Source organism: Clupea harengus, chromosome 17 (genome assembly GCF_900700415.2).
Source record: "Clupea harengus chromosome 17, Ch_v2.0.2, whole genome shotgun sequence".
In the NCBI taxonomy this organism is placed as follows: Eukaryota; Metazoa; Chordata; class Actinopteri; order Clupeiformes; family Clupeidae; genus Clupea; species Clupea harengus.
Genome location: NC_045168.1, coordinates 11,019,569 through 11,047,211, shown reverse-complemented (window position 1 = coordinate 11,047,211; position 27,643 = coordinate 11,019,569). Strand labels below are relative to the sequence as shown.

General features: G+C 43.8%; 2 protein-coding genes across 2 annotated transcripts; one reads left to right on the top strand and one right to left on the bottom strand.

The window, feature by feature from the left end:
- Nucleotides 1–19,463, top strand: trpc1 (transient receptor potential cation channel, subfamily C, member 1). Its single transcript, XM_012815115.3, has 13 exons — nt 1–562; nt 2,808–2,962; nt 3,379–3,480; nt 4,480–4,682; nt 5,192–5,323; nt 6,897–7,092; nt 7,776–8,112; nt 10,989–11,128; nt 11,684–11,833; nt 15,001–15,185; nt 15,811–16,012; nt 17,225–17,419; nt 18,253–19,463. Exons 1-13 carry the CDS (start codon nt 367–369, stop codon nt 18,478–18,480), a joined length of 2,421 nt encoding a protein of 806 aa, XP_012670569.2. The 5' UTR covers nt 1–366; the 3' UTR covers nt 18,481–19,463.
- On the bottom strand, nt 19,406–27,069 carry pcolce2b (procollagen C-endopeptidase enhancer 2b). Its single transcript, XM_012815132.3, has 9 exons — nt 26,511–27,069; nt 26,020–26,128; nt 25,255–25,510; nt 23,870–23,994; nt 23,542–23,678; nt 23,134–23,297; nt 22,017–22,100; nt 20,887–21,054; nt 19,406–20,292 (listed from the first exon to the last, which is right to left on the bottom strand). The coding sequence occupies exons 1-9, from the start codon at nt 26,840–26,842 to the stop codon at nt 20,162–20,164; spliced, it is 1,506 nt and encodes a 501-aa protein (XP_012670586.3). The 5' UTR covers nt 26,843–27,069; the 3' UTR covers nt 19,406–20,161.
- Between the last annotated feature and the right edge of the window lie 574 nt (nt 27,070–27,643).

Sequence of the window (27,643 nt, the reverse complement as noted above, 5' to 3'; positions counted from 1 at the left end):
GGTGGGTACCGCACTTGCGCAGTACTGTAGAACATCCACATCAGGACCAGAGCTGTCAAAGGCGCAGGGCAAAGCCCGTGTTGATGATTATGATAAGCGATGAGGACCGTATGAGTGTGGTTATTTATCCACACGCTTGGGAGGATTTGAATATTTGAGGAGGACCGCTTGGTGACATATGCTACAGACGCTAAAATTGATATGCTGAGAATGGGCTGCGAATGCCGATGTGATCGTCGGCTGTGAGGGTTCTTGTACTTGTATTCAAATCATCTCTGTCTCTCTACCCAAGGTTGATATCCTTTATCATCCGAAGGAAGGACAACAGATTTTGGGGGCTCTTTCCGTCTGTTGTAACTAGGTTTCATGGTTAAATGGTCGCTTCTTCCTAGTGGGATGCACATCAGTGTTTTACCCTACTCGCTTTCCGTCGTAATGGCTGCTCTATATCAGGGCACGGACGTGTCCTCTCCAGATAAGTACCTAGCGTTGAAGGACGTGAGGGAGGTAAAAGAGGAGACGACGCTGGACGAGAAGCTTTTCTTACTGGCCTGTGAGAAGGGTAAGTTCATGATGCTGCATCAACATCTGCAATATCAGAGAACTGAGTATATCATAGTATCATAGCATCTCAGTATAAACCCCTGTTGCTGCAGGGAGGAGTGGAACTTGATTATCTTGAGCATGCTACTAAAAGCATCCCATCTGTCTCTCAGTCCAATACAATGAGATTATGCACGGTTCCTCATGGTGTTGCTAGCTTTGGCTGATCAGAATGCCATTTCCTTGGAAACACAGTTAGACAATTAAACATTTCCTGTGAAAACTAAAGTAAGTCACTGCCAGCTATTGGCCAGTAACATAATGTAGTTCTTAAGTAGTATTTTATTGGCATAGTATTTTGTAAGAACTATGCCGGTTGCAAAAAACAGGTTTCACATTATCTCCAGTAAATTACCAGAAGAAAGTCAACAGTAAGACACTCTAATACTTTTTCAGTACTTTACTGTTTTGTGTAGTGTTATTAATGTTCAACAAATGCCTCAAATGAGTCTAGAACCCTATCATTGTGTGGAACTGCTTTGGAGTCAGCTATGTAAACCATTCAGCTAGACAGCTCATACGCTGGCTGATGAACCTAAAAAATAACCTCAGTCATCAAACTATTGTTTCAATGAAATTATTTGGCACATCATGGTATATCTCATGTTGTGGCTATATCGATTCTGTCCAGTGCATTTGTAATTGGCATTGGAGCACATCAGGTAACTTTTTCTTAACCCAGTCCTGTTAAGAAACAAATACTTCCTGTTACTTGCATCATTATATCGTTTAATGATCTGCGATAGTACTTTTATGCAGGGGATTACTGTAAATCACAATTGCATCATGGGGAAGTGAAACTTATTCAGTGGGATTATTAGGAATTGATCCAATATGGAAATCAATGCCAAATGATGAATTTGGAAAGTGTGCGATTAGCTCATGAGTTCTAATGATTTTTGGGGGCTACTACTTTTATCTGCATGTATGCACCCTCGGCGGGCGCTGAACTCATGGTCTTGGTATTGTCCCCTAGCTTTGCCAACTGAGCTACAGGCGTTCATACAAGTGAAAGCAATGAAACATCCACTTTTAGTATCACCATGTCCAATAACATCTAAGGAAACAAAACAAAGATTTACTTTGGTACTTTGCAAATGTATTATTTGTACATTTCAAAGAATTTTAATGTCAAATCCATTTTGTAGTTAGATGGTTTTTGATTGAATTCAAATTTTGTTCAGGCACCTCAGAAGTCTACCCAAGGAGTTTTAAAAAGGTCCTCCAACTATTTTGTAGTTAACATCAACAAAAGTGTGAAGGATTCTTAAGTGTGAAAGAGTTCCTAACATAGACATATATATATATATATATACGTATATGATGGATATCTATATATGTCTATGGTTCTTAAGTGTGATGGTTCACAGACGCCCAGACCACTTTCTGTCCAAACAAGTCCCTGAATTAGCCAGTTTCATGAGTGAATTGTGAATGGCAGTCTTAATACACTTTTACTTGTCACTAATCGCTCATTCAGACCTGGTGAAAAAAACACAATTTGCGCCCTCTGGACATTCCGAGAGTGATGCTTCTTTACCCATTTTTGTGAGCTATTAAAAACGGCAAAACACAGACAAATGCAGCGGAATAATGTGCTCACTGCGTGACAGTCAATTGAAAAGTGACTACAATAGGCTGACGTAAGGATGACACACTTTTATTTCTAATCCAATCACTGCTTTCAGAAGAAAAAATCTATTTTCTCATTTTTGTCCATGACTTTACTAACCTCTTAAACAGCAAAATAATTATATTAAGCTAAATATATTAACACGATAGGACTGAATCAATGTTTGAAACTAATTCAGTGTATTGAAGCATCAGATCAGTAACAGGAGAGTTGGAGTTGTGCTTCTGCAGTTTTTGCCTCATGTTGGTAGGATCATCTTGCTGTAGGGAGAGTTCCCAAGAGAGAGCAGGGATGATACGGTTTACAGACAGAGACAGACTCCAGCTCCGGTGCTTACCATATAAAGTCTGCCTAAAAGGAGGTCGAAGAAGCTCTCGCCTTTGTTATCATTGTACTCTGAACTCGCCAAGAAGCAGAGGCGATATAGAGGATATTGCTGGATTTGTTGATGTATGCCTTTTAGTGTGTTTGTAAAAAAACAGGATAGGGGGATAAGAAGGTGAGGAAGTGAGAGAAAGTAGACAAAGAACTGGAGGAAAGTCAAAATGCCTTTTTTTCTGGTTTTTGGAAGGTGATTACTATATGGTGAAGAAGCTTCTGGAAGAGAAGGCGCATGGTGAGCTGAACATCAACTGTGTGGATGTGTTGGGCCGGGATGCTGTCACCATCACTATTGAGAATGAGAACCTGGACATCCTCCAGCTGCTGTTGGAGCATGGATGTCAGGTAACACACACGGATACAAACACTGACACACTCACACACACACACACACACACACACACACACACACACACACACACACACATACACACACACACACACACACACACACACACACACACACACACACACTCACATGCACACACACATTGCCAAAGAAGGTGAAATGCACACAAATACAAGACTATCATAAAGCTATCTCACCAGCCACCATTTGAAAGGCAACTAAGGTGCACTATTTCATGCAAATCTGGTTAGATAGCAAGGTGTATTGTGTATCTAGTACACAATTGTAAATCGAATTATTTTATTTAGCCTGCGGTTTGGTAAAACCATGTTCTTTTAGGTGTATCTGGTTCAGCTGTCACTGCCTTAAAGTTAATCTTTGTTGTTTTTATTCTTTCTATGGTTTTTTTTAGGCAACAGATGCCTTGCTGGTGGCCATCGACTCGGAGGTGGTAGGAGCTGTGGACATTCTCCTCAACCATCGGCCCAGAAGGGCCTCGAAGCCTTCCATGGCCGTGAGTTCCCCATACTAAACTACTTAGATTACCTATAGAAATGATGGTACAGTTTTTTCCAATCATTTTCACACTTGTTTGAATACCATGTACACTTTTTCAAAACACTTCACACATTCAGCTTCAAGTTGTCTGTGTTTTTTTAGTTAATTGTACATTGAGAGATAAATAGCATATGCTATAGTCATGGCAGCATGAGTCACTTTTGGGTGAAGTATGAAGTGGTTTGGTGGTTGTAGTGCATTTAGCACCAAAGGTTAACGGATGTGCTTGTGTGCCTGTAAAAACCCACTGTGTGAAGAGTTTTGACATAGAAAAAGTTGACATAGAGACAAGTGAGAAAATGATTAGAAAAAAATTATTATGCAAATCTCTACATTTCTCTCACCTTTGCCCATCAGCTATAATTGCATCTTCCATGCTTTCAAATTTCTCTCTGACTGTTTATATATATGTATGCAGTGCACTCTCAGAATCCCATCCCATGAAAAGCCATTATGGCTATTGCGGTGGAGAGGGCACGTGTATGGACCATCAGATCCGCCTGCTGTGCTCATTTACTCACAAGCTTCCAGATGAATCTGTAGCTGCAGTTTATTTGAATTAAGTTTTACAAGCAAAGATCTGAAAACTCACTGATGCTTTTTGCATTGCAATAATGGTAAGTGGATTAAGGGAAAATCATCAGATGTGAAAGATTCGAGAGCTTTGGAAGCATTCTTCCTTTTGCCAGTTTAAGCCCAAATGACTCAAATGTAATGAGAGAATGATTCATAGTGGTGTATAGAAGCCGAACTGAAATCCATTAAGGTGAACATTTCATGTTTCATTTCATTTAATACATGCGTATGCTGTACATCTAGTCTCTGCCATGGACGTCAAGCTTTGTTTGCAGGGGAAATTAATTAAGTAATTTATCATGTGGACAAGATGTCTGTGTTAATGTCCAGATACCAGGTAGGTTTTTATGACCTTATACTCTGTTCTCTGTTTCCACAGAAACTGATGCAGCGCATTCAGAACCCGGAATATTCCACCACCATGGACGTGGCACCAGTGATTCTGGCTGCCCACAGGAACAACTATGAGATCCTGACCATGCTGCTGAAGCAGGACATTTCTCTGCCACGACCACACGCCGTGGGCTGCGAATGCACGCTCTGCAACGCCAAAAACAAGAAGGACAGCCTGCGCCATTCCAGGTGAATCCGTGTAGTTAGTTAACACACACTTACACACATGTTCACAAATACACACACAAACAGATAGACACGATGCACATATATATACACGACATATTTACAGTTATACATGCTCAAAAATCCCTATTTACACACAAATACCCTCATAAATTCAACCACACAAACCATCTCTGGAGTGCAGATGGAATTATATCATCTTCCATTATCTCATTAATTTGTTCTTAATGGTTTCTGGCATGTTTGAGAGGCCCTCTATCTCTTAGCAGCCACAGTTTTACAACCACAACAATAGAAACCTCAAATCCAACTGCTTTTATAGAATGGCAGCTGCTGCTGCTGCTGCTGTCGCCAAAGTGCTGTCCTCTGCTCTATCCATCTGTAAACTCGATCTATTAACGATGTAGTAGCAACCTAATTGGCCAGCTCATCTCACTCTTCTATCTTACTCTTTTATCTCCTCTTCCATCTCATGTGTTCTCCTGTGCTTCCTGCCTCCCCCTCTCCCTCAGGTTCCGTCTGGACATCTACCGGTGCCTGTCGAGTCCGTCTCTCATCATGTTGACCGAGGAGGACCCCATCCTGCGGGCCTTTGAGCTCAGCGCTGACCTGCGCGAGCTCAGCCTGGTGGAGGTGGAGTTCAGGTGCGCTCTACACACACACACGCACGCACGCACACACACACACACACACACACACACACACACACACACACACACACAAGCGCACACACACACACACACACACACACACACACAAACAAACACAAACACACACAAACAAACAGACACATATTGCTACAGGAGGTGAAGTGCACTCAAATACTCCTGGCAAAATACAGCTAGTTTATCGTTATTTTACTAGCAACCATTTGGTAATTTAGGTAATTTAGGTAATTTAGTTGGACAATTTAATTCAAATCTGGTTAGATTACAAGGTGTATTTTAGCAGTACATCATAGTAAATCCAATTTACTTTACAATATTTACTTTTGACAGTCGTTTTGTAAAATATTAGCTGTCTGCTTTTAAATGCATCTGGTTTGAACACACAGCCTTAAAGTTCTGTGAGCTCAGCATGGCGGAGGTGTGCACCACACAGCCTCAGCCTCAGCCTTAGCCTCAGCAGTGCCAGCAGCAGCAACAGTAGCAGCAGCAACAGCCCACTCTGACACTGACAGCTTTACGACCTCTGTGATACACATGGCAGGCCCCGCACTGGAGTCCAGAGGCCCAGACATCCGGTCGCTTAAGCCCGCCGGGCGGTAAAAGCAGAGCCTGTTAATGGAGCGAAGGGTGGTTAATGGCAGAGACAAAGAAGAGGGAAGGAACAGGCGTGCTGTTTTAATGTGTCAGGCGTTTCATTATGGCCAAGCTACCGGCAGAGGGTGCAAGCGTGTTAATGTCAGAAGAGACACCCTTTTACTGTCATTCTCACACACACAAAAATACACATGCTCACTCTCATACACATATAGAACAACCCCCCCCCCCTCCACACACACACACATACATATACACACACACACACACACACACACACACACACACACACACATACACATACACACACACACACACACACACACACACACTCGCACACACACACAGACACACAGACATTAAAGACTAGAAGTTAAAGAAACAGTATGCCACTTTTTGAGGCTTGTGTTTACAGGCAACTAGTTTTGCTTCAAATGCATTTTGGTCAGAAAAAAAAGATATGCACACCTGTTGTTCCCACGAGCCAATGAAGCTATGTAGTTCTGTAGGCTTCTCAGGAAGTGACCAGCATCTCCATCACCAGCATTTACATCACCAATTATGTCAAGGTTCTATCAGTGTCAACATGTGTTAGGCAAGGTTCTATCAGTGTCAACATGTGTTAGGCAAGGTTTTTGCATAACTTTTAGGTCATTAGCGTAGCTATGTCAGTTATCGGACAGTGTCAAACATCGGCCATTCTGTTAAACAATCTCAATGCTAAGTTTAATAATGGATTAACTATCAATATGCTCAGTTCAATAATGGGTTAACATGACAACGCAAACGTTTGCCGATAACACACGCCGTCCGATAATTAACACCGTTACGATAGCGTGTTAGACACGATAGCGTGTTACTTTCTTTAAGGAATATCTGTGGTGTTTTAGACGATGAACATATGCTGTACTCCCACCTGAGATGTACTGAGACTCCCCTCCTCTTCCTGTGTTAGGAACGACTATGATGAACTGGCCAAGCAGTGCAAGATGTTCGCCAAGGACCTGCTTGCCCAGGCCAGGAACTCTCGAGAGCTGGAGGTCATCCTGAACCACACGTGCAGTGAGGACCACATGGACAAGCGTGGCCTGATGGAGGAACGCATGAACCTCAGCCGCCTCAAACTGGCCATCAAGTACAACCAGAAGGAGGTGTGTGTGTGTGTGTGTGTGTGTGTGTGTGTGTGTGTGTGTGTGTGTGTGTGTGTGTGTGTGTGCGTGTGAGTTTGTGTGAGTGTGAGTGTGTGTGTTCTAAGCTTTGCCTGTGTGTGCAGTAATACATGACCATTGGTTAGCCACCTGCTTTCAATTCAGTTTTCTTCTAGGATGTTACTTACTATTTACTTTATCCCCTAGTTTGAGACTTACTTGTTAGGGCTTTCTGCTGACAATTGCTGTTTTCAAATGACTAGTAATGGACATGGTTCATTCACTCAGGCATATAGAAATGTGACATAGTAAGTGCAAGTGGGTGAAAGTGTGTACCAACATTAATATCAACTATCCGGTAAAGGTACTTTGGGGAAATGTGGTCATGCAACTCAAGTGCTGCTCAACATACAAATGTAAAACCCTCTATAAAACTAGAGGGTTCTTTAGAGTTGTGTAGGAAGTATCCTTCAGGGACTGAAAACATCTATGAAATTGATAATCAAAAGACTTCTAGATGTTTCTTGGTTTCCCCAGTGCAGCTAAGCAAAAGAACGAAAGAATACTTGGATTCACACATTTATACAGGCCTGCTGATTCTTGGTTTTAAGTCTTTGTATGTCTATCTCCATGTATCTGTATCTCTGCCACAGCACACTACCCATTTCTTCCTTCTTCCCCTCCAGTTTGTGGCGCAGTCCAACTGCCAGCAGTTCCTCAACACAGTGTGGTTTGGCGAAATGGCCAGCTACCGGCGCAAGCACACGTGCCTGAAGATGGCGTCGGTGCTGAGCGTGACGCTGCTGTGGCCTCTGCTGTCAGTGTGCTACCTGTTTGGTCCGCGCTCGCGCGTCGGTCAGGTCATCCACACGCCCTTCATCAAGTTCATCATCCACAGCGCCTCCTACTTCACCTTCCTGCTGCTGCTCAACCTCTACTCGCTGGTCTACAACGAGGACACCAAGAACACCATGGGGCCCGCGCTGGAGATGATCGACTACCTGCTCATCCTGTGGATTGTGGGTGAGTTCTGAGGAGGATGAATGACTGAGTGGGGTGTCGTTTTGTTGGACTGGGACCTTCATAACAGGAGGGGTTTGGATTGAGACGGTCTTGGTTGGTATACACAGTCAACGGCCTTTAGAGGTTCTGAGGAGGACGACTGAGTGGGGTGTAGTTTTGTGGGACTGGGACCTTCATAACCGGAGGGGTTTGGATTGAGACGGTCTTGGTTGGTATACACAGTCAACAGCCTTAGAGGTTCATAACTCTAGTTTTTTTTTAAAACATTGAGCGAATAGAAAAGGTTTATTCCTTTTGCAAAATATATGCCTCTGACCACAGAAAATACATTATTCCATCCATCTTTGGAAGTTGACAAAGATTGTATTCGATGAATATTATTCTATTTCTAAATCCTCTCTCTGTTTTTCTTTATAAAACTGAGGAAAAATGTAAATCTCCTCGACTCGCATAACAAATGAATCCCCCATCACTGTTTCAGTGTGTTTCATGTGTCTCGTTAGAACAATCAGTGGCTTTGCCTTCCAGTCCAAAACTACGTTATTATGGCCCTAGGGGAAATGGATGATATAATTGACAGTAATACCCACCAGCAGAGAGACGGCCGAATATGAAACAGCATTCTAAATTAGCGCTTCACATCAGGAGGCAATAACAATGATCGTCTCCATGCTGTGTCCTTTCGCTGTCAGACATTTGCTCATAAAGAAAAGATGACTTACTCTGTTCTCTGTAGGCTAGCAGAAGAACTCTGTTTTCCCCGTATGTGTTTCATTCCTAGTGTTATCTGTTTCTCTTGTTGTGCTTTAGTGTGTCCGTATCTCAAGTCCACAGAAATGAGTAACACCTCAGGCCAAAACAACGATACCGAGTGTAGACCAAGATGAAGAGACATACTGAACCAATTCTATGAGCCATCTGAGGTTATTTCATAACAGCTTCATGAATGCTATTGTTTTGGGTCCGCTGTGCTGTGTTGATGCTGAAGAATAGGTTTATAGGCTGATGGAGCAGTCTGCTGCCAACAGCCAAGACACCATTAGTGTAGTCACACAGTGGACTTCATTACCTCTTGTTTTTCATCAGTCGTTTGTCTCAGTCGTTTTCTTTTTTTCCTCTTTGACGAGGCACTGATTTAATAATTAAGGCAGTGAGGGAACAAGGGACGGGTTGTTAATCTGCATGTTCTCAATCTCTTTCTGCATCAAAATGCATTGATATTATATCACATATTTCAGCACTATAATAACTTCGGGTCACCAGAACCATGGCTTTTAATTAGAGTGAACTGCATGTAGTGTTTTCATCAAAAGTTGTTTTAATGCCGGTCCAGGGAACCAGGATCTGAAACAATGCGCACTATTGTGAGGGCTTTCATGAATGACATGAATGAGTTGGTGGAGAGTTCCATTGGGGTTGTGCCTAAGGCCCAGAAGGCCCACTAGAGGGGGGAAGAACATTCTCCCTCAGAGCCTCAGTGCATGACTGACCAAATCTCAGTCAGACACAATGGAAACACACACACGAACACTATTATCACTTGGTCTGACCACAAACCACAGATGTCACTGCAAACTTGAGCACTGGGAGTAATATTCTGTACTTCAAATGTATTTTCCATTTTAAAAAAATATTTGATATTAAATCCAGTGATCAAATAGTCAGTATTGAATTAGCCAGCAGCGTTGTTTTAAACAGCTTGTGCCTTCTGGCTGCAACTGGCTTTTCTCTTGCTCACTGCTCAGAGTCAGGGAGTTGTTTGAATTGAGCCAGTTGTGACTTTTTGTTTCTCAGCGAGAAACTGGAACTCCAGATGAGAGCGTCTCCCCATCGCATCCTGGCACCGTAACCATGGCGCTGCATGTGTGGCGTCTCCAGGTCCCATTGTTCCGTCTGCATCTCTCCCCGTGATTCACTTTCCCCCCTCACACCAGAAACCAGATGCCTGAAATGATGACTAAATCAGACGTGGCTGCTTCGAATATCTGTCAAGTGGAGAAAAAAAAGAGAGAGAGGGGGGAAACAAAAACATAAACAAGCAGTAAATCCCATTCGAAAGAAGAAAAAAAAAAGAGTAAGTGGAAAGCGTGGGCGCGTTCACAAGGGTTGGGTGAACTTACTCATGGAGCCGCTCCAGTGTAAGTTCAAGGGGTGATGCAGCTCTGAAACATTCTGCTCCTGCTCGCTCCCTTCCTCTATGACCAGGCCCTGGGGAGGGCTGTACCACCACCAGACCGTGTCAGGGGGTGTAGCGCGAGAGGCCGCGTGAGAGGCCGCGTGGAGCCCTCGGCGTCCGTCTGTCAGACATATGCTCTCTCTTCACACCTCATTAGGTAGAGACCAGACTCTTTCCTAATGTTTATAATGATGCGCTAATGTTTATGATGATCGCCAAAAGACACAGCGCCCTTCTGCGAAACAACTAGTAGCAGAAGTGTCTGTGGCTTTCACCCAATCTATTAGTGCTGGGGGTCTGTTCACTCTCTGCCTAAGACCCATGTAAACAGGATGAATGTGGAATGTAGGTTGCCGGTGGTGGCGTTGATCCACAGGCCGCTAGCTCATAGTTTGGGAGAGTCCAGAACCATGTTGTGAAATCCTGGACATAAATCCAGACTGATGTATATGAGTCGTAGGGTCTCTTGAGTCTGGACCATTTTTATTCCAAGGAAGCCCATGGGTTAGGATGACTCAGATATGGAATCTGGAAGTGATTGTCAGGAAAAATGCTTGGAATGATGGAGCTTCTGGGAGAGTGGAACAAGGGATGTGTGTGGGGTGTGTGTGTGTGTGGGGGGGGGGGGGTGAACAAAAATGGTGGGTTGTCCTGCTGGGTCTGCGGGGTGTCGCTGAGCATGGCATTCCTCCGTGTACAGGCATGGTGTGGTCGGATGTCAAGCGCCTGTGGTACTGTGGGCTGGAGGACTTCCTGGAGGAGTCGCGCAACCAGCTGAGCTTCGTCATGAACTCCCTGTACCTGGCCACCTTTGCACTGAAAGTGGTGGCCCACAGCAAGGTGAACACACACACACACACACACACACAAACTTTCCCAGTGTCTTAGATTGCCACAGAGAGGGATCTTCTGTGCACGAGTGCTTGTTCCCATTAGCATCTAGATGCTCATCTGACTGGTAATCGATCAGTCAGTGTACTGTGGTCAGCGTATAATTAGCTCTATCCATCAGAGCACAATGCAAGTCTCATAATCAAATCATAATGCTCTTGTGGGGCCATCACACAGCAGATATATGCAATTCACTCACTCCATCGCACAGCAGAATCACAGACATAAAGCAGAGATCACAAATCTAGCACAACACAATAACTGTTCCACCAAGACTGTGGCAGCAAAGTATATAGCACCTGTACAAAAAAGTCATGCATAGAGAATATTTGTTGAAATAACATGTTTTTGCTGTTCATACGTGCAACTCTATTTTAAGTATATTTAATATATTTGCATGATTTACAACATAAGTTTGTGAAGTAAAAGGCAGAGACATTCCGAGGTGCTTGTTTATGGTATCCCTGGGGTGTTTTGACCAGATGCTCTCTCTCTCTGGGTTAGTTTAAGGATAAGGTGGACACAGAGAGGAAGAACTGGGACGCCTTCCACCCCATCCTGGTGGCCGAGGGCCTGTTTGCCGTTGCCAATGTGCTCAGCTACCTACGCCTCTTCTTCATGTACACCACCAGCTCCATCCTGGGGCCGCTGCAGGTAGGGTCACCATAGCAACCATGGTCTGTCTGCTCTCAGGAGTATTTATTTCTTCTCATTACACCTGAATAATGTTAATTATTAATTAATAGTTTTAATTAATTAGTTAATTCCATTAATTTTAATTTAATTTATAATTAATTAATCCATGTATAGTACTAACAAACATAAAGAAACAAAGTAGTGTTAGATATTTAAGCGATACATTGATTATGTCAACTAATTAATTTTTCCTACCTAACATTTTTCAATTCAGTAGCAAACCATGAACTTCAGTATGAACTATAATTTAGTAATAGTGAATGCTGCAGTAAATGCTTTATTAATACTATAATAATATAACTGGTACCGTATACTAAATAATACATCATATTTGTGTGTGTTTCAATGGGGACGGCCAGTCCTCGTATGCTTTCATTGAATAGTGTCCTGTGGGAATGCAGGATAACTCATGACTTTAAGCTCATAACAGAGCATTCCAGGGCATTTTCTCTTGATCCTCTAAATTGGCAATCAGCGCTCTCTGTTTTTGTGCGCTTTTGTTTCCTACATTTCTCCCCAGATGTCTGGTTCCCATTTATAATATCTGTTCAGGTTCAGCACATCAAGACGGCCTCTGGCTTGAGTCTTTTTATCTCTTTCTGTCTCTTACTCTCCCTTTCCTCTCTAATTGAGCACATCTAGTGTGATTCCTGTCTCTTTCGCTCTCTCTCTCTCTTACACACACACACACACACTCTCACACTCTCTCTCTCTTCTAATTATATTAAAAGATATTAAGGAAAGAACTACATTGCATGAAAATGGAACAGTTAAAAGGTGTCCTTTGCCCTAAGGTTTGTTTCCAGTGATTATCATTTAACAGCTGTGTGTGTGTGTGTGTGTGTGTGTGTGTGTGTGTGTGTGTGTGTGTGTGTGTGTGTGTGTGTGTGTGTGTGTGTGTGTGTGTGTGTGTGTGTGCACTGTGGGGGTAACAGCAGGAGTGAGTCTCTCATGTGTAATGATTGAGCTCTCTCACTGTGGCTGTGTTCTTGTCTTACCATTCCTTTTGCACGTGCTCAGAGAGTGACATCACTGTCTGGCCGGCAAGGTTGGAAAAGCAATCAGCAAGGAGTCGAGGATGTACAGACATACAGTACATGTGCGGTCACACACACACACACACACACACACACACACACACACACACAAACACACACACACACACACACACACACACACACACACACACACTAAACTACACATTTACCCACAATATTGTGTTCAGTGTCCCAGTGCTCTGTATGTTTTTCCCATTTCAGTCGGATCACAAGCCAATCTACATAGTCAAGTATATCATTAAGCATACCCTTGGGGTCCCCAGCAGTGATAGTACACTGAGTTCATTCACACACAGATCCAACTCAGTCAGTAGAGTTGACGTAGTGAATACCTTATGGGTGAGTCTATCCTCCCTACCAGGTTACTTGTTGGGTAGCTTGGCTGTACGTGTGTGTGTGTGTGTGTGTATGTGTGTGTGTGTGTGTGTGTGTGTGTGTGTGAGAGTGTGTGTATGTTTCCACTGAATCACTGCTGAGTACAGCTTGAGGTCAGTGAGAGCCCAGACTGTTATTGACACACAGCTTGCTCTCTATACACCAGCTCAGTGTCTCTCTGTCTCTGTCTCCGTCAGAAGAGATGTCAGGGGAGATGATTGACAAGTCGTGAGTATGTGTGAGTGTGTGCCCAGCATATATGCATGTATTTACCTGTGTCTGTGTGTGTGTGCGTGTGTTTACCTATGTGTGTGTGAGTGTGTGTGTGTGTGTGTGTGTGTGTGTGTGTGTCTCCGTATGTGTGTGTATGTTTGAGTTGGTGTCGCCTGTTTGGGTGTGTGTATGAGAACACGTGTGCATGTGCGGGTTTGTTTTCTTTTTCCTGCCAGCGTCATTCCTGCACTTGTGCTCCACAGTCAGGGGGTTAAGGGGCATTGGACCCCCCCGCTGCATTCCTGGGCTGTTTGTACAGTAAGCTGAGAGGTAGTGTCAAGACTGGCAGTGGGGGAACACCTCCTACCTCTAAATCAGCCCCACTACAAAGCCGCTTGTGAGGGGAATTAGCTGTGGAAACCCCCTCTTTGGGACGCTGCAGGGGAACAAGCAGATGAATGATGCTGATGGAGGCTCTCACAAGTAAACAGCCTGCCAGTCTTCCAGGGAGCGAGCGCACCTTGTGGCCCAACACTTGGCCTCCAGTCAGGGAATTCATCTTGTCACTTAGCCGCAACCACAGTCGACTGCCTGTGCGTCTGTGGAACGGCGTGTATATGGATGTAGGTGTCTGTGTGTGTGTGTGTGTGTGTGTGTGAGTGTGTTTGTGCTGTGTATTTGTGTGTGGATTAAGTGTACACGTGTGTCTCTGTGTGTGTGTGTGTGTGTGTGTGTGTGTGTGTGTAAAAACTTTGCATCCATAGTACACAGACTACACCACCATGCAGTATATTTACTGCTGTTCCACAGTGGCAGGAGTGTAATTTCCAGAACAGTCTCTCTGTCACCCAGCCTTCTGTGGCTTGGGGTGTTTACCCCTGCAGCAGAGCGGCGTTGTCTGAATGATGAGGTCCTCTAAGCACTTCAGAAAAAAATATGGCCCAAGCACCATCTCCTGCGTTTACCTTTCCACCTTTAGACACTTAGATCTATATATGGTGGAAGTTTCCAGAACAAACTTATAAATATACTCTCTTGGGTATGTTTGTGTACAGAAAATAACCGTCCGTGCTGGAGGAGGCCTGTGGCGAAGGTTTGTTTATGGGCCTCACTGCGGCCTCCATGGCGAGATTGACAGAGGAAGCACACACAGGGAACCAGTGCATGACACATGTGTTCAGGTTTATGAGCCTGGTTCAGCACAGCATCTGCACCCATAGCGAAATTTGCACCTGTTTTGACTGGAAGGCCATAAAATTAACATGTGTTATTATTGTTTTAACATATACTCAATATGTTAGTTAAAGCTTGCGTGTTTAAACATGAAGTGTTTACACATAAAAGTGTTTAAACACTCTGAGGTGATTTCCACACCATATATCTTTTTTTATAAATTAAGCCAGAGAAAAAAAAAAGAGACTTGACGATATTTTCTCTGTGTGTTTGTGTGCATGTGCCTGGGTGTGTGTTTTCCCTCAGATCTCTATGGGTCAGATGTTGCAAGAGTTTGGCAAGTTCCTGGGCCTGTTCTTGCTGGTCCTCATCTCCTTCACCATTGGTCTCACTCAGCTCTACGGAAAAGACCAGAAGGAGCCCGCCAAGAACCAGACAGAGGACTGTGAGGGCATCTTCTGCTCGCAGCAGAGCAACGATGCCTTCCACACGTATGTCAAAATCCCACAACCACTTACTGCAAAGAGTATCCCATACCCCAGTTTTACATTGAAAGTCTTTATGTTCTAAATCATTAATTGATTAATAGAAAATTGTGTGTGAGAGAGAGTACCTTGTAGTATCTAAGAGGGATATTAAGGACAAGGTTATACATGATCGAGAACAGCATTCCTGAATAGTTTATATTAAGAATGCACAGTTTAAGTTGATCATGAAGTTGGCGTTTATACTAGCTTCATACTAGCTGTACTTGATTGATATCATATAGTTGTGCTAAATAATCTGAAATGGCCTTACCCAGAATGGGTAGAACAATGGGATGTCATTAATACAGCCCGCATGTATTAATTGCGAAGCTAATTCGTCCATTTCATTCTCCTCATAAGCCTCTTTGGTAAACCACTTCTTTGCCTCTTCCCTTGATGTGTCCACTTCTTTCCCTCCCCCTTGATGTTAATGTAAGCATTAATTATGGTCAGACTCTTTAGTTCACCAGTGGTCTTTCTCATCCCAACTGTCCACAGGCAGCAATCAAAACACTTATATTTGCCTTGTACTGTGATCTAGCCTATTCTGATATGGGTAAAGTTCACCTTTGACTATGTTCTGTTTCAGGTTCATGGGCACATGCTATGCCCTCTTCTGGTACATCTTTTCACTAGCACACGTATCTCTGTTTGTCACGCGGATCAGCTACACGGAGGAGCTGCGCTCGTTTGTGGGTGCCCTCATCGTGGGCACATACAACATCGTGGTGGTCATCGTCCTCACCAAGCTTCTGGTGGCCATGCTACACAAGAGCTTCAGACAGATCGCGGTGAGCTTTTCACCCTGTGCTATCGCGACTGTCCCAACACGTTACATAGAATTCAGAGCCAGATTCATCAAATCTTCTACACCTTTTTAACCTTTATATATTTGTATTGGAACAGAAGACAATGAGAAAAGAAGGTTTACATTCACATTGTAAATCAGGGAGATAAGCAAGTCTTCCTGAAACACAAACAGGCTATGGCAGCTATATTAACACATCATAAGAGTGTATATATAAGCTCACATTCTTAGGTCTTGATGATGTCCCAAGACAAGACAGTGATCCATAAAGCATGAAACTGCCACACTTTCTACTTCCACACGTGGCAAACAACTCCAGACATGTTGGAGACAATTACCAGCATGTGCTGAATGCTAATTATTAGCCATTGCTAGGGAGGGTGGTTGATTTATGTTAGCATTTGAGCCACAGGTATTATATCACTGGAGCGGCACCTGTTAGCCATTGCTGTCCCTACCCTATCTTAACACAAACCAAAAGATACTGCAATAGTGTTAAAGCTTGTGTGCAAGATTAGAACCACAAAAACTGCCAGAAATGTCATTTTATGTTTGACATCTTTATGATCTTCATTTCACAAAAATGAATATGCCGAATAATTTCAAGCTTTAACAGTGGAAAACATGCTTTTTCTGCTGGTTTAATAAAACCTGGCTCCGTGCCTTGACTGTTCCATTGAGTTTAATCCCATATTTTGCACACAACACAAACGAGGCCACGGGCTAGCCTTGTTAAATTTATGGTTCATGTAAGGACAGCCTAAGTGGATGTTTTTTTTCCTCCCTACAAGCACGTGCACTGGTTCAAAACACTTGGTGAAAACCAGCCTCCAACCATTGGAGCTTACTGGGGCAGTCAGCAGGGGATTTCAGCCCGCTGCTTTTATGTAGTTCAGCATTGATGGCGATTCCAAGATGTTGTGCTTCAATGTAACAGGGACTGCCCTCCACAGAAGAATCATGCTGGGTTCAGTCCTAAGACAACTTTATTTTCTGTGATTAATTATCTAAATATGTGATATTATTTTAATGTAATATTATAAAATCAATCTTGTGGGGTAGTTGATTAAAAGGCAAGTAGAGTAATAGTAAAGCAAAATGGTGATTCTTTGGTTGTAAGTATTGAAAGACATAACCAACAAGGTCTCCTTTTCTGTTGTTGGGTTCAATCTCCTCAAAACAAATATGCTCACAGAACCATGAGGACAAGGAGTGGAAGTTTGCTCGTGCCAAGCTGTGGCTCAGTTACTTTGATGACAAGTGCACCCTGCCCCCACCCTTCAACATCCTTCCCTCCCCAAAGACCCTATGCTACTTGGTGACCAGCATGAGCAAGTGGGTCTGCTCACATACCTCCACTGGCAAAGTGAAACGACAGAACAGCCTCAAGGTGAGTCAGAGAGAGGGAGAGAAAACACCTTTGAATCTGTGTGTGTGTGTGTGTGTGTGTGTGTGTGTGTGTGTGTGTGTGTGTGTGTGTGTGTGTGTGTGTGTGTGTGTGTGTGTGTGTGTGTGTGTGTGTGTGTGTGTGTGTGTGTGTGTCTGTGTGTGTGTGTGTGTGTGTGTGTGTGTGTGTGTGTGTGTGAGCGGTTCGGAATGACTGTTTGTAGGCCATATGTGTTCCCACTCTCCATCTTATGTGGCCTTCTGGGGAAAAATACCTTGTTTGCGCAATAGCCCACACAGTTGATAAATAGCTTCGAGACATTTCCCCCCTCATTGAAACGGAACATAATTTATTAGTTTGGAGGTATCTTCAACCTATTTCTAAAGACACAACTTTTTAGCCAAACGTTTTTTTGGAAATATCTTTGACATTTATTTAATTAACAGATATATCTGCAGGGTATATTCAAGTTAAGATGTGCCACATAATAAACTGGAATAACCTGTGTGCAAGATATTGAGAAGTCTAAAGAACTGAGTATGAATAAGCCAACTGGGATCTTTTTCAGGATTGCATGCAAATTCCAAGGAGTATGTTAGTCCTTTTTGAAAAGTAAAAACAACGGCTTTAATTAAAGCTCTTACAAGTTTTTCTTCACATTGTGCTTTAAGCAACATGATGCAGGCTTGTCTTTGTTTTTAAGGTGTGTTTTGTAACGTATTCTGTAATGGCTATTTAATACTAAGCAGTGAATTAAACTGCGTTTTTGACCATTTTCATTCCTATGGCATCCAATAGTAATTCTCCCCTGCTGGTGGTTGTCTGGTGTTTTGCAGGAGTGGAGAAACCTAAAGCAGAAGAGAGATGAGAACTACCAGAAGATCATGTGCTGCCTGGTTCACCGATACCTGACCTCCACCCGGCAGAAGATGCAGAGCACCGACCAGGCAACCGTGGAGAACCTCAACGACCTGCGTCAGGACCTGTCTAAGTTCCGCAACGAGATGAGGGACCTCCTGGGCTTTCGCACCTCCAAATATGCTATGTTCTATCCCAGAAGCTAAGTCCCATGCAGATGCACCTTTCTCGCTCCCAAACCTGATACCTTGTCCCCCCACCCCACTGCGAACTTGGCCCAGCATGCTCTGGACCATTTGTACCTTCTTGGAAACTTATGGTGGAGTGTGGGAAAGAGAGGGAGGGCAGTGAAATACTGGAACTCAACTGGAATCATTACACACACATACACACACAGAGTATTCTCAACACCACAGCCCCTAGAGTCAGAGCTTATATAATTGTCTTTCCTCCTACTTGTTTTCTAAAAGTGTCCGTCTTTTCAACAAAAAAAGTCGAATAAAGGTTTCTGGAAAAAAAGGTCTCGCCGGCCCCACGTTTCTGGTCAGGTGTGCCAGTTTTGAATGCTTATATGCTATACTAAACATTACATCATAAGTCCATTTGGAAAAACACAGTGGGCTCCAAATGGCAGGTTGATATTTCCCTGAGCTCTGGCACAAGGCTGTGAGTTTAACCAGCAACAGGACCATTAAACACTAAGCACTGTTGGATGAGAGTTACTGACCTGAAATCAGTGCCTGCTTCAGTATTACTCCAACCGCTGTCATAATGAACTAAAATTCATAACTGATTTCAAGCCAGAGCTTGGACTCTGGGGTAATTTACAAGTCCAAGACCACAGCAAAATCTTGGAATATGCCATTGACGACCGCTGTCTCCAAAAACCACTGACTGCCAGGACGTTTCTTCCATTGCCTACTTACCGAGCACGTGGAACAGCTGCCACCACACCTGCTCTGGGAAGTAACAACTAAGTCCGATACTGGCTAAACAGGCTGTACTTATATTTTTCACTTTATAATTTATTATCATACTTTAGTTCCAAAAGGAAATTCTTGGCATTCACAACTTGATAAATGTCGCCTTGCCTCCCTTAAGATGCAGAAAGTAGAAGGAATAGGCAGGAACTTCGATCATGACTTTTATTATTCTCTCACAAAACAATAAAATATAAGTTAACATATGACTAAGAACTGTTTCATATGAAAATATCTCATTTTGCTTATTTTATATTGGCCCTATCATTATAAACATTTTCATTTTTGATGGAGGGAAAAAAACAAGCTGGTCAAAAAAACAAAAAACAAAACCAAAAAAGAGTGCTTTTTCATTCATGATGAAAGACTTAAAAGACTCGGGCAACAAACAACAGAGTCAAGCATTATTCTTATATGATGCCATATCGTTGCAAAAGAATGCTACAAAGTTATTGCACTTGTGTCACCACATAAGATGCACCCCATCCGAACTCAACGAATCAAGAGTATCTTGTAAACAGTGTGTCAGCATAAAACTCTACCCACATCTCACTCGTTTCTCCCGGAAGATCCTCCCCCATCAGTCTTTCTCTTGTCCTCTTTTTTACACCCTAATTTTAAACCACTGGTCCTGCTGTTCTCCAAACTCCAACAATCATTACAGGAGATGGCAGGACAGAGTCAAACAACAAAAGAGAAGTTAAATGAACGCTCTGATTCCATTCAGAGGGCTTCGAAACAGTCCTCTGGGTCCCAGGAAGAGCATTGGATGGGAGCTTTGACATGCTGGATGATGACCAGTCGGCATGAACCGCACAACGGCGGGCGTGGGAGGGGGGTGGGGGAGGGCGCTCGCGGGCAGTGTTGGGAACGGAAAGGGGGAAGAGGCAGAGGAAAATGGCGGTCCTCAGCAGCGTTTGGTCTTCAGCGCGTTGAAGGCTCGCTGGTTCTTGGCCTTGAAGCCCATGACGAAATGCTGTGGGGCGATCTTGCCGCGGCCGTCGTCATCCACCTCGCCCATGAAGATGTAGCTCAGGCCTAGTGAGATCACACAGACAATGCCTGAATGCAGTGGCGTAACGGCAGAGACATTCAGGGGTGCCAACCAATCAGCAACCTCTAGCCACACATCCTCCGCCATGCTTATATGCACTGATGTAAACATGGGCGGATAGATCTTGAAAAGCACTCAGAACATTTCATTTGTACTGGTTTTGTAGTAATTAGGAACACTGTTTACCACCAACACCAGCCCCCCCCCCCACACACACACACACAAACACACAAAGGCAGGCTAATGATACAAGGAAATGCATAGTAAGTTACATTGACAGCATAGTTGTATATGCTACCTATTTCTTCAAGCATAGGCAGCTGTATATCATTATATACTGTGTTTGGTAGCTGTTTGAAAGGAATTTCATCAATAGTCATTTGGATATCCAGAGAGATATCCATATATCTATTCTGGAGAAAAGAAGAATCTATGGCCGAAACCCTTATCTAAAAACCTCTGTGCGTAGCTGAAGTTGAGCAAGCCAAGCTAATGATCCCACCAGCTGGAAGAGAAATAAAAATGGCTGTGTAGTCGATGCCTGCCTCTGCCTCCTCTGGCTCCAGTGCTGGACTTACCTCGTTTGACAAACGGGCACTTCTTACACAGGATGATGATCTTGGTGCTCATGGTCCGGCCGGCCTGCTGAATGGCCAGGTTGCCCTCTTTGTAGACGTTGATGATGGAGATGGTGGCGTACATGCTCCCCCCACGCGTTACCGCAGTGATGACTGTTCCCGTGACAACTGAGTGGGAATGAAAACATTGTGCATTGTGAGGACACCGATCTTTGGCAGGTCATTACGGAGCACACAACAAGAGGTTTAACAGTGTTGATCTTGGAATGGACTGTCCTATTCTGTCAAGTTTAAGTTAGTGGACAGAAATCTCCCAGAGTGGTCTGTGTGAAGGGATTTGGGGGTTTCACTACTGAAATATCCTTGGCATGTGGGAGAGACCTGAGAAGTAAAGAGCTTGCCATATATTTTCGGGAAGGCCCACAGTGACTATCTTTACCCTGCAGTGATGTAAGATACTCTGCAGTTTTCCACTGGTGCATTATGCAAGCTCTTTTTTTCTCGCTGACCATGCTGTACTTTTCCTTGCTCTCCATATGCAAATCCAAGTAAACCTCCTTGAGGGACAGTAATTAAATAGCTGCCTTGCCTTTGCAAACATCCCCCCATGGATGCAAACATGGCCGAGCTGTTCCCAGACCAGTGACCGAGGTTGTGGGAGCAGTCCTGAATCAACACTTTCATATACCAGCAGATTAGCCGCAGTTGACTGAAGCGCATTTACACTAAGGCAACTGTGCCCCATGCACAAATACACTATGCCCTCCCGCCAAGGAGAGAGAGAGAGAGAGAAGGAGGGAGGGAGAAAAAAGTCTCAACGAATCTTTTGAGACACGCTGAAACAAACCAACATGCCAAAGATAGCATGGTGTTTAAATGAGAAAAAAAATATGAAAACACAGTTGTTTACCACTAAGAGACTAGAATCACAGTCAGGGCCAAAACCTCAGCTGATGTTTAACTCACACCCACGAGTCACCCCAGCCTTGCTACCTCCCTGTCTCCCACCCAGGCAGGCACACAGTCAGGGCCGTGTAGTCGGGTGGACACAGCAGCAGAGCCGGTCTCAGAGGGAAAGAGAGAGAAGTAGGGGGAGATAGAGAAGGAGAGAAAGAGAGCAGGAATCATACCGAAGTTGCTGGAACAGTAATGGCTTTCGGGGGTTCCCTTCCTCTTGCATTTCTGCTGACAGAGCGCTGCGGAGTACTTCAAAGCTATGGAGAGAGAGAGAAACGAGTGTGTGTGTGTGTGTGCAAGAGAGAGAGAGGGGGGGGTAGACAGGATTGGTTAAAAAGAGGGGAGAGATGTGAGGGTATATGATCACTGCTTTGAACCTCAATCCTCCAGCAAACGTTTCTGAGGCCCCCTCTCCATACAGGGAATCACATCAGAACGTAAAGGTCTGCATGAGAGAGCTGGATATATAGCCGGCTGCCCGTAGCAGACATCTGTTTTACACAAGCTCTAAAGCCTTGTGGAATAATATATAATGTGGCCTCTAGAAATATATAAAGCCCTACCATGTGTTGTTCTTTCTACTGAAAGCAAAAGGGTAAAAGAAAAACAAAGACAGGACACAGAGGATGATAAAGCCAATCGGGCAGTTGGTGTGTAATGACATCACCACTGCTGACAGCAAAAAAAACATCTTCGTTCAGAACTGGTACAATGAGTTCTGGCCTGGTTATATCTCAAGCAGAGTCAAGGATGTGTCTTCTTCCTCTGTGTGGGTGATTTAGTGTGTGTGTGTGGGTGTGAGAAAGTGTATGTTTGTGTGTGTGCGTGGTTGTGTGTATGTGTGAGAATGACAAAGGTATCCTATAATCTAAGCATAACACTGTGTTCATCTGTTTCTGGCCAGTAGTTTGACAGGTAGCCTGCACTTCCCACACTTTGGCATGAGCACCAGAGATCCATGTCACCCGGAGCAAGCGAACCACTAAATCTTGAGCCCACTTCATCAAATCGAATGGAAAGGCCAGTGTGTGTAGAGCAGATGTTATTGGCAGGTTTTATGATCTAATAGTCACAAAAATGTCAAAATTGTACAAACGAGAGATGCTAGGAAATCTTTTTATCCAATCCTTTGAGATTTGCTAATGAATACCATCAGGATCCCTGAATGGATAATAATCCATTTAATATTATCTAATGTAGTTTGCATGTTGAGCATTTGGCTATAACTATAATTTATCTCTAATATATTTGCAGTTGTGCCGTTGTTAAAACTGGTTTGTGGAAACTTACGTATGGGTCTTGTTGTCACTGGTTGTGTGGTGGTGGTTGGTGGCACCGTGGTGGTGGGGAACTTCTTGGGCCTGAACTTATAGTGCCCAATAAATCCATCTGCTGTCAAACTCAGGTCTGAAAGGAACTGAATGAGCAGCTGGTTCCCATCAGAGTACACAGGACTGGAGAGAGAGGAAGAAAACAATGTTATTCACGCTCCTTCTGAACATTTTCTTTAAAATATAACATTACGCTCAAGATGATCACCCACAGCCAACAGGTTTGGATATGAGGTGTTTTGTCTACAAAGGTTTTTAATCAAACCATGAAGTCCATTGCTTGTGTCAGATGTATTTTATTAGCTTTATCTATGACATGTTTGACATCCAGTGTAAACGATGCTTTTTGAGCAGAGGCTGGACTTACGCAGGAGGGCTATCCCCACAGTATTTACCGATCCTTCTCGCATCATTGATCTCTCCGCCGTTGAAGATTGCCACATAGTCATAGCGGCAGTAGTTGTCCCTCTCCAAATCAAACTTCTCAAACTTCAACTCGATTATCTGGTTACAGACACGTGATCATTTTGTTATCCTTTTTTAGCACATAAGAAGCAAATATTCCAGGCAGACACCATTGCTTAACCAGTTGCACACAGTCACTAGCGTCAAGCCAAATCTTGCCAAGAGTTCATGTAGAAGTAGGCCAGATCTGATAGTGGTGCCGCTCTGAGAGCTGTCAAAACTCCACTTGCCTGATTCTTAGGTGCCACGATGTGCCATGAACAAGTGACTCCAGCTGGGTAATCTTTTTCTGGCCAGTTTGGAGTCTTAAAACTTCCAGATGGTTTCACCAGTCGACCCCCACAGTACTGCTCTCCTGTTTGGGGTTAAATCAGATTGGAAAAAGAACAAGGTGGATTGACAGTCAGAAGCACTGTAATTTGCTTGTCTGTTGCATTTATTCATAAGATGTATGCTAACCATTGCCTTTTTGAAAGATGAGAACTCAAACTAAATGTTTCATGTAATTTGAGGCTAACATTTTTGCCTTAATGTTACTTGCATGCCTGCTTTAAGTGATATCCATCTCTGTGGGCAGCCCCCTGTAATTCACAGTTGAATAGGGGCAGCCTATGTGGCAGATGTTGAGGGGAGATTTATCAAGTCAGTCGCCATCAAACACATGTACACTGCCAAAGCTTCTACACAGTGCCTTGTCCTCCACATCACTGTTTTTTGACCATCAGTCAACTCCTCCTTCAAAAAAACTCTTCTAGTCAACTAGCCATGTATCGGGGCTCTGGGCAGACTCATACACAGGACTTAAGATAAGAGAAGATGCAATAACAAAGGACTTAACCTGAGGCCTCTCTGAGCGCGGGCCAGGGCTTAGATAACGGTTCAAACCACTCTGTTGCAGCTGTCTGCCACTGAGGGAGAGCAGGCCAAGGAGACACCTAGCCATTAAAATTCCAGCACGCTTGTAAGGAGGGAGGGCTCCCGTTAGTCAAGCAGCACAAGGGACCACAGGCCTCTGCCCTGTCCCTGTAACACTGGCAGGGAAAAAAAATGTATGCGAGAAATTCCACGTCACACTGTGAACTGTGAAGCCCAGCTTCTCCTTTCTCTGCCTTCTCCTCCATTAGGGTCCACAATCAACAAGTGAGCAAAGCAAGCTATCAACACTGAAAGCATGATACAGATCCTGTTTTCCCAAAAGGCAGCTCTATTTGTAATTGCACATCGTCTTGCACAGTCCTGACCATTTCATTTCTTCTTCATTGCCACACTATCACCCCCCTGTGACCTTTTCCACCAGGGCAGCTGCTGGTTAAAAAGCCTCACTTCTGAGTTAATTAAAGCCTGACCCTTGCCCCTTCAAACAAACACTTCCTGGTTGGCATTCTCACAGTTTTCGAATAAATCATATGCTTTTCCACGTACAACAGTTAACACACCTCACTGAAGCACTTTTGCCTTTAACTTATTTCAGTCAGGGAGAATGATGATGCTAGATTAGGTAAAATAGTCTCCGAATAGGGTTCCTAATAAACTGGTTTGGTTAGTGACTAATCGCTCACACATGGCCAGTGGTGAACTCCCTGAGAGACAAGAAGTAACGTGATGCCAAATGTACCTCGTTCATGTGGGTGTGCGGCGGAGTACACTGCCAGGAAGCCACTCCCAGCTGTGTTTGCATCAGATACCATCTGGATGAGCATCTTGTTGCCCGTGGAGACGAGGGCGCCAGGTCTGAAAGTCCCGCAGAAACGTCCGAGGCGCTGTCCACTAGCATGCCCGCTGTAAACGTCCACGTAGTCGTAGCGACAGAGGTTGTCATTCTCCAGGTCGATGAAGCGGAAGGAGAAGACAACAACTTTGCCCTCAGGAACCTGACCACAGAAAAAACTTGTAGTTTATGTCATGTGATGTGTAACAGATACCAGTCAAATTAGGGGGTCTCTTCAAGCTGTGGTGAGCCCAGTTACTGTTTAGAGGTTGGTAGCACTGTGAATGAAACAAAGTGCATTTGTGGCAAACACTTTCTACAACAGTGTTGATGGAATAACATCACACGAGGACAGACTTTTAAAAATGTTTTTTTTTTTATTTGTTTTATTACACAGTTGGCTGTAGCCTACCCAAATGCAACGCAGACAGCTCATATTCAAGCTTCCCTCGGGCGTGCTGAATGGCTGGCAGCCAAATACCAACCAAACAGCAATTACAGAGCCGCTGCGCACTGTTGGGCTACTCGCTGTAATTAAGCACCGTTGCGTCATTTTGGTGATATGTCTTCTCATTGAAAACCAAGCCATTAAGCCTGTAATTATCTATCATCGTTTTACTGTAACTGTACACCAAAGGTGAGGGTTACATGTTAAAAAGGGAAACTACTTACAGTAATTCTCCAGACACATTTTGTATTGGGTGGGTACACTCCCGGATACCCCTGGCTACCGATAACACCGGACTCTCCCGTTATGTTCCCACCACATGTAAAAACCTGTCTGCGGAAACAGAGGGATTGAACATCATTGCTTAAAATATCTGACACAGTCACAATGGTCAATGGTGGTGGCATGTGATGTAAAACTGAATAAATAATCTAGTAATTTAACAATTTCTTCACTGCACCATGGCGCGTTATGGTTAGACGTGGCCAATAGCGCAAGCACAGACGCATCCGGCGATACAATTGAATAAATATGAGCATCACAGTTCCTCCGAGTGAAAGAGCATCTCTATGGGGTGAATGTGAATACCGCGTCGTCCAGAATGTTATTGCAGTGTGGACATTTTGATCACACACCTACGTTTAACTTGGACCTCACTGAAATGCCAAGCCACTATCACCAGCAGGAGCAGTAAGAAAGAATGAAGCTAGGGTACCTTCTTTGAGATTGAGCGCGGATCCCGGTCAATAGCAGCAGACCCCATGCGCAATAGACGCTGCAGATCTTCCACATTGTTGGCTTAAAGGACCAGGCAGTGTGCCTGTCTGCGTTATGCATTGGCACAAGTAATATTGAATACGCACGTTCCGTTGCGATGAAAAAGTACCCAGAAGTTCCTTCGGGGGAGTTCAAGCTGCAGACGACTAGTGCAGATGAATATAGCGTTTGTTCAGCGTGGTAGGAGGGAGCAGCCAGCAGCTGCAGTTTTCCAAAACCTGGGATCAAAGACTGATAGACTAAAAGTGAAGGAGGGGGAGAGGCGCTCATGCGCTCCTCACCGTTGAACACCTGACCTTAAATAAGAATGCGATTTCATTTCTTCACCCATTTTTTTTTATTTCTCCTTTCTTTTTCCCCTCTTTCATTCTTTTTTTATATCTCGCCTTTCGCCCTGATATCTGAACAATAATGAGAGCAGAATAGCCTATAGAAAAGACCCTAGCAGAAAAGCAATGCTTCATTATAGTATATGTGTCAGATTAGGATAAGGATGCTCTTGATATTAATGAGTGGATCAACAAATAATTAAGTGTACAATTAAAAAAAAGGGCAAATGTACGGCCGCCTTTTATTCTCTTAGACCAGGCTATATCTCTTGCCTGTAAGACAATATTTGAGTCATCAATATGGGTCAAATGCATAGCCAATATTTCATCATGTAGTAGCCTACATATCCCCAAGCGTTATTCTATATGTTTAATAATAAATAGGGTATAGCTACAGTATAGAGCATGACATGTCATGGACGGACACATTTAAGTGCCATGCTGAGACTATCTATAGACCGACAGACAGAGAGACAGACAGACAAACAAAGCAGAAAGCGAGGAGGCAGGTAGGCAGATAGAGAGATAGATTCCACGGATGTAAATAGCACCATCTGGTGGCTATAGTAAAGGCCCATTAAAAGACCGCAAACTTTCTCATCATGCAGTGAACACTATTTTGTTCGTCATCTGTCAGAAGTACCTACGACTCTTTCTTATTTTCACTATGTAATCTAGTCCTGACTGAGCAAGTTCGCAGAGACCTCTCTCGGTGACTTTAATTCAATTCTAAATGAATAAT

Coding starts and splice junctions, on each gene's coding strand:
- trpc1 (XM_012815115.3), top strand. CDS start 367: ATGGTTAAATGGTCGCTTCTTCCTAGTGGGATGCACATCAGTGTTTTA. Junction 4,683..5,191: donor GACAGCCTGCGCCATTCCAG/GTGAATCCGTGT, acceptor CCTCTCCCTCAG/GTTCCGTCTGGACATCTACC. Junction 15,186..15,810: donor AGCAACGATGCCTTCCACAC/GTATGTCAAAAT, acceptor GTTCTGTTTCAG/GTTCATGGGCACATGCTATG.
- pcolce2b (XM_012815132.3), bottom strand. CDS start 26,842: ATGAGCGCCTCTCCCCCTCCTTCACTTTTAGTCTATCAGTCTTTGATC. Junction 25,511..26,019: donor AATGTGTCTGGAGAATTACT/GTAAGTAGTTTC, acceptor TTCTGTGGTCAG/GTTCCTGAGGGCAAAGTTGT. Junction 23,298..23,541: donor TGTGGGGATAGCCCTCCTGC/GTAAGTCCAGCC, acceptor CTCTCTCTCCAG/TCCTGTGTACTCTGATGGGA.